A 6,640-nucleotide genomic window follows, 5' to 3' on the forward strand; every position below is an offset into this window, starting at 1 on the left:
CAGCGAGGGGAGCGAAGGTAGGGCTAGATGTTTTATTGCTTCAGGTCGAGAGACGTTGGTGGGTGGAAGAATACGAGGTGTGTTCAGCTCAGCCGGACGGTGCTGGGGCCAGGCAGGCAGGCGGGAAGGGTGGCTGCGTGCTGGGGGCTCAGAGGAAGAGCTTGTCGTGGCAAGCCTGGCAGTACATCTTGTTGCCGCGCTCGCGGAAGGTGCCTTTCCGCAGCTGCCCCAGGCAGTAGGCGCAGATGAAGTGCTCGGGGTGGTACTTGCGCCCTGCAGCTGTGATGCAGCGGCCGGTGACCGGGTGGCCGCAGCCGTGGCAGATGCTGCCCTGCCGCTGGTGGAAGTGCAGCTCGCAGTAGGGCCGACCCTCCAGCTCGTAGAAGGAGCCACCGGCGAAGCCGCTCAGGCACTCCTGGGTGGAAGAAGACGGGGAAGGCTGGCACAGCCTCAGGAACACGCTCACCCCTGGGTCCCCGCTGGGCACTCACCGCGCAGACGAAGCACTCGGGGTGCCAGACGCCGTGCAGAGCCGTCAGGTAATTGTCTGTCACAGGGCGCTCGCAGCCCTGGCACTTCGGGGCAAACATGGCCAGGAAGTCCTGGCGGCAGTACGGCTTCCCGCTGTGCTCGTGGAAAGCTGCGGGGAGGGCGCTGGGGTGGGCACCCGCCTGGGGGAGGCTGACGGCGGGGGCCGGGTGGGCGGCAAGGGGCAGACCAAGGGGGAACGCGGGGTGAGGCAAGGGTGGGCTGTGGAGGGGGGGTTACCCGGGCTGGGGGCAGTGGGCGTGAGGGCAGGGCTATGGCAGGGCACACCCAGAGCGGGGGCGATGGGGGCAGTACCCCCACAGCCTTCCCCGGGACGTACCGTCGTCTCCAAACACCTTCCCACAGTGGGCGCAGAAGAAGTGCTCGGGGTGCCAGGTCTGGTCCAGGGCTGTGAGGACTTTCTGCAGGAAGACACAAGGTGAAGGTGGCTGGTGGCGGGGGCTGGCAGGGGAGGCTGGGGGGGGGGGGGCGCTTACCTCGCGGATGGGGCCAGCACAGTAGGCGCAGCGGGGGGAAAAGGCCTGGTGGTAGTCATCCTCGCAGTATGCCCGCCCACCCCGCTCAAAGAAGGCCTGGCCCCCCAGCTCCTGCCCGCAGTGGGCACAGGTGAAGTGCTCGGGGTGCCAGGTTTTGCCCAGGGCTGTAAGCACCTGCGGGGGGTGGGGGTGGGGGGCTGCAGTGAGAGCAGCTCCCAGGGATGCTGCGAGCCGAGGGAAGAGGGGTGCTAGGATGGAGGCACGGGGGCTCACCCTGCCGGAGATGGGCTTGTGGCAGGCGGTGCAGACGCCAGCGGGGGTGGCTGCGATTCCCAGCTCCTGCAGGTCCCGTGTGAGGCTGCCCAGCATATTGTCCAGCAGGGACTTGGGCTCCGCTGGCACCCCGGCTCCCTGCCCCACAGCCACTAGCTGCCAGGAGGGAGGGTGGTGAGGGCTGGGTGGGGTCCAGCCCCCCCAGTCTCCTTTCCCACAGGAAGGAGGCTCACCTTGCTCTGCATGTGGCCCAGGTCAGCCAGGAGCTCGTCCAGCTGCCGGGCAGCTGCTGTGGGTGGGGGCGACGGCAGCAGCGGCTGTGGGACCGGTATGGGGCTGTTGGGCATCGCAGAGAGTGAGGGATGCTGCCACTTCCAGCCCGTCGGCCAGAGGGTGCCTGGACTGGGAGTCCTCCACCCCCATGGGCTGCTGCCCTTTCTCCACAGGCCGCAGTAGGGACAGGGGACCTCCCTGGGGATGTGCTGGCAGGGGTGGCCATGTGTGGTAGGGAGGGGTCTGCTAGAAGCCTAGCCCTCACGCCAGCAATGCTGCAGGGATGCAAGATGCAACCCCTCTGCCCCAGCTCATGGAAGGACCTGTTATTTGGGGGGACGTGTGGGAGGCCAGGTGACCCCAGAGGATGAGTCCAAGCCATAGAAATGGTAGCCCCAGATGATTTTTGCCCTCCCGCGGCTATGTTTTTACCTGTATGCTGCCTTCAAATCCTCTCTCTGAGGCTGAGCCTGAGGTGGCAGCTGCGCCTGGAAGGACAAAACCTTGCAGCCCAAAACCCACAGGCTGCTGCCCTGGCACCCTTTGCTGCCTGCCCAGTGCCACCACCCCTGTCACTTGCTGAGCAGGGTCTCAGCTGCCAGCCCCACCGTGTTGAGGTGTTACCTTCAGGGCTGCCGAGGCAACCGGCTGCTGGCCGCAGGGGGCTGAGGGCCTGGCTGCGACAGGATCCTGCTTGCAGGAGCTGGGCACCTGCGGCACACAGTCCTTGGGGGCTGGGCGAGAGCTCTGCTCCAGTTCTGCCAGCAGAGCATCTGCATGGAGAGACCCAGGTTGGGTGCCCTAGCCGCTGGCTGCCCCCCTGCCTGTGCACCCCCCAAGCAGTCATGTGCCGCTCCTGAAATCTCAGAAGCAAAAGCAGCAGCACAGCAGCTTCTGCCAAGGGGCTGTGGTGGCCCTGAGCACCCTCACCCCAACCCCCATCCCCAGTGCAGGATGTGCCCACTGCGCTGCACAGCCTTCCTGGAGCATGGGGGACCGCTGGCAACAGGGGTCCTGCTTCCCCTGCACATAATTTCTGGCTTACAAAGAAACATCCACCAGCCCTCCTGTTCATCCTAGCATGAGCCCTGGCACGAGAGAGCTAAGCCTCCATCCTTTCTGTGCAGCCAGAGCAGCATGTCCCGCAGGGGCGGCATGTCCCACAGGGCCGGCAAAGCGCTTTCACCTTCCACACCTTTCACTTTTACCTCGCTACTTTGGCCGTCCCTCGACATCTTCCTGCCCTTGCACCGGCACCAGGAGATGGAGGGATGCCCCTCCGTCCCCCAGTGCAGCTGCTTTCCTGACCCCGTCTCCCCCAGCCCAGGCCAGGGGTGACTCCCAGCACCCTCGGACACCGTGCCACACCCTTGGGCTGCTGGGCACCATTGTGTGCAGCCAGGATTGCATCGCTGCTGCGGCCCGTTTCCTGCCTTCAAGCGCTCTCCATTTTTGGCTGAGCACTTGCTCAGCCACCTGGGCCCCGTTTGCCCCCTGAGATATGGCGGAGGGGAGGTACAGCAGGCAGTATGGTTCCCCTGCTGTCCCCTCTGCAGCATCCCCACCTGACCTTGAGGAAGACAAAGGACGAGGCTCCCCCAAGCCATGGAAGGCATGATCCAGCACCGAGCCTGGCTCTGGGTGAGGGGCGGCTTACCTAAATCCTCCATCCTGCCTCAGCACAGGGTCCCCACGGCCGGGGAGCTGGGGCAGCGCCTGCAGGGCAGCGAGCGGGCAGACTGGGCTGTGTGGGCTTTCAGTTCCGCTCTCCAGCCTCGCCTCCGCCCCCAGGGCTGGGGTTTGTCGCTTGAGGTTCTTCCTTTGCGGGTTGCGTGCTGTGCGCCACGTGTGAAAGGCAGCAGGCGGAATGCGGTGGCAAAGGCTGGGGCAAGGGGGGCCGAGAGCAGCCCTGGGTTGGGGCTGGAGGGGGAAGAAACTGGCCAGCAGGTTTTCCAGGGAGCTCCTGACTCATAAAACCAGCCAAGCTCCTTGGACTTCTCAGCTGGAATCCAGAGCGCATGTGTCCTGCAGACCCAGGCCCCTTCCAGAAGCTACCAGCTTCATGTGGCAAGGGATGGCATTGCTGTGCTGGGTGGAAATGCATTTGTGATGGTGTGGTGGAAGCAGGCACAGGACTCACAGCGCTGGCATGCTCTAACACAGCCTTGCCCTTTGGTAGGATGCTTTTGGAACCTCTTCTTGATTTCCAGGTAACAGCAAATCCCTTTGTGTCACTTAGAGCCGGTGTGAGCACAAGGACTGGGCTCACTGCACTGGGCGGCAGTGGCACGGCTGAAGCTGGTGGCTGTGCCACCCTCTCCCTGCGTTAATGCCTTGGCCCATTTAAAGGTTTCCCAGAGGTACCACGTGTGCGGCTGCTGGGCACAGCTCAGCCCTGACCCTACAGGCATCAGGATACATGCACTTAGCACGTCTCTGCCAGCCAGGCACAACACCCAGCAGCAGACCGCGGTGCTGTTTTGTGCTGGCAATTTGTGTGATTTAACCACCATTGGAACTTTTCTGCTTCTTCCAAGCAGAACTGTGTCAGCCTCTGAGCTCCCCATGCAGCCGTTTCAGGCAATGAGCCCACGAGCACCTGAATGCATGCCTTGAGGCAGGGGCAACACAGGCATTTCTGCCAGCAAGGTGAGGTGGCTGTCTGCCTGCCCCCAGGACGCGGGTCCCTCACTGTTGGGAACCATTTGGGAAGACAGACCCATGGGTACTGCCGTTATCCCCAGTGCCTCCACCAATGCCCAACCCCTGTGAGGGGGATCTGGTGACATTTATGGCTTAGCCTTTAAGCAGAGAAATGTTTTGGCACTACTGAGAGCAGCCAGTGGATATTGGAACAGCTTCAAGGGACTGGTCAGTAATCTGGGCTGGAGGATGAAGCAGAAGCTGCTGCAGCAGGGAGAGGTAAAGAACTGGCCTACTTGTTGCACTAGTAGACAGGGGAATAGCAGGAGATGGCAGTGCAATGATGTCTGCAATCAAAACGTGCCCCACACCTGAGATGTAGACACCTGGGATAACATGGCAGGGGAGCAGGGCACCAAGATGCTCCCCCTGTTCCACCACAACCCTCCAGCTCCATTTTCTCCGCCAGAGCTGCTTTTCCAACCTGCTTTGACAGGGGTTTCCCCCACACTGCTGCTGGCGCCCTCCCCCTTGCTGGTCTATCATCCCACCGCAACACCCCTGCCGCACACTTGTTAGAGCCAGGTTATTAATCCCTAGATGCCACGTGCAGAGGAGGTGGTGTGTGGCTTGACATGTCCTTTGTGCTTTTGCTTGTTTTTTTGCAGGAGGCATCACCTTGTAGGTACATGGATAACACCTCAGACACCCTGGCTACTAGCCCAGTGCAAGCTTGCAAGAGTCACCACATCCTTGCTAGGCTCCTGAGTGTGGGCAGCCCTGGGGTTTCAAGGATGCTATAAAAGCCTTGGGAGCAAAAGTTATGAGCCATGCAGCCAGAGCCCACGGCTCCCTGCTGCTTCTGTGGATGCGCGGCACTTCTTGCAATGTCTCTTACGTCTGCCACACCTCCCAAACCGTGGGTATCTGTTTGAACTCACTTCTGTAATCTCTGGCTTTGCCTCTCTTCTGCCACTCCTCCATTTCATCCCCAGGGAAGAGGCTTGTTCAGAAAAATAACCTATTCCAGATAAAGCCAAATAAGCCTCAGGTGTTTTTCTAGCACTGCTAGGCAAGAGGAGCCCCAGTTCCGAGTGCAGCTTCACGCCTCATGGGGAAAGCTTTCAGGAGATCCTGGAAGAAAGGGTTGCAATCAAGCGCTGCACTGCCTCTAGATACACGATTTGCCACAAAATGGCCCAGAAGCACAAGAAGCGGCTGCTTCAGAAATATTACTGATCCTGGCAATGGAGAGGATCACCTCAAGGCCATATAAAAGTAAGTGGCATTAAAAAGTTCTCTGTGGCAGCAGACCAGCAGGATGCAACCATCCATCAGCACCTGGAAGAGGCTCTGCAGTCAGAACCTGTAAACACCCTCACAGACAGCCATGAGCTCTGCTGACAACTGGGCTGAGCCTGTGCCTGCCAAGTCCATCCCCTCCGTGGGTCCACTCCACCCTCTCTGTGGGCCCGCTGAACTCCCGGGTAGTGGGAGCTGCACCCTGCACAGCTGAGGCATGAACGCTTGCTGCACAGGCCGCGCTGACGCATTCTTGGCCACCTGTTCTCACACGCTGCTGATCCCATCTGCACTGTCAGAGTGGAATGGGGTTGAATTAAGCCTCTTTGTACCAAGCTGGCATGCCGAGGTTCACTTAATTACTGACACTCTGTGTCGGTGACAGCTCTTTTGTTATCTGCCCACAGTATGGACATCCAGCAGGGCACCATCTCAAGAAAAGCCACGTGGCACGCTAAGCTGTGAGTCCCATGGTAATTTTTGAGACAAGCAATACGGAGAGCTACCCAAAAGACAAAGTGAGGCACTGCTTGTATCACTCCCTGATGGTTACTTTGAGAGATCATTGTGTCAGACACTTCCCTTTCTGCAAACAACAGAACTTTCCTGTCTGTGAAAGGTTTTGGGTTATTTTTAGACTTCTCAGTGATTTACTCTCCCCCTCCAGTGATAATGTGAGCCCTAGTGTAAACAAGCATCTGGAACTGTAACTTCGCATTACAAAATCTCCCATTGCAAAACACAAGCCTAGCAAATGCAAATGGCTGAGCCACATCCTGATCTGACCCGTAGTTCTGCGCAGTGGTTTCACCAGACTATTTTAACAAGAATTAAGCAACACTCCACCTTGCCTACAAAGGCAAAAGCAATCATGACAGGAACTTGAGAGTAACTTCCCGCATTGAGACTCTCTAGTGTGAAATACAATAATTTTATTTAAGAATAAAAGCAAAGTCATTTCATAGCAGAGAATATGGGTTAATGCTGCAGAATAGTTAGTTTGGAAAGTGATGTCAATCAGTTTTCCAGCTAGACAGGTCCTTGGGGAGGGAAAGACTATTTTTAGCTGCTTACAATGCAAACAGCAGTAGCAGACGCTACTTAAATTCTAGCTGAGATTTCCT

At 59.0% G+C, this 6,640-nt stretch overlaps 1 protein-coding gene across 4 annotated transcripts; it reads right to left on the reverse strand.

Annotated features, from left to right (window-relative positions):
• Window positions 1-18: 18 nt before the first annotated feature.
• On the reverse strand, window positions 19-3,677 carry LPXN (leupaxin). Of its 4 annotated transcripts, XM_055814547.1 has the most exons (9): window positions 3,229-3,464; window positions 2,196-2,344; window positions 2,004-2,059; window positions 1,532-1,634; window positions 1,299-1,454; window positions 1,026-1,199; window positions 869-950; window positions 492-640; window positions 19-415 (listed from the first exon to the last, which is right to left on the reverse strand). In XM_055814547.1, exons 1-9 carry the CDS (start codon window positions 3,239-3,241, stop codon window positions 149-151), a joined length of 1,149 nt encoding a protein of 382 aa, XP_055670522.1. In that variant the 5' UTR covers window positions 3,242-3,464; the 3' UTR covers window positions 19-148. The 4 variants fall into 4 exon arrangements, with proteins under 4 accessions (XP_055670522.1, XP_055670521.1, XP_055670523.1 ...); XM_055814546.1 differs by having other exon boundaries at window positions 19-640; window positions 3,229-3,471; XM_055814548.1 differs by lacking the exon at window positions 2,196-2,344 and having other exon boundaries at window positions 19-640; window positions 1,532-1,615; window positions 3,229-3,677.
• Window positions 3,678-6,640: the final 2,963 nt, after the last annotated feature.

Source organism: Falco peregrinus, chromosome 9 (assembly GCF_023634155.1).
Source record: "Falco peregrinus isolate bFalPer1 chromosome 9, bFalPer1.pri, whole genome shotgun sequence".
NCBI lineage: Eukaryota > Metazoa > Chordata > Aves > Falconiformes > Falconidae > Falco > Falco peregrinus.

Excerpts from the sequence above, each read along its gene's own strand:
- LPXN (XM_055814546.1), bottom strand. Across the intron at positions 2,060-2,195 it reads TTGCCTCGGCAGCCCTGAAG|GCGCAGCTGCCACCTCAGGC; the intron begins GTAACACCTCAA and ends TTGTCCTTCCAG. Across the intron at positions 641-868 it reads GAAGGTGTTTGGAGACGACG|CTTTCCACGAGCACAGCGGG; the intron begins GTACGTCCCGGG and ends CCCTCCCCGCAG.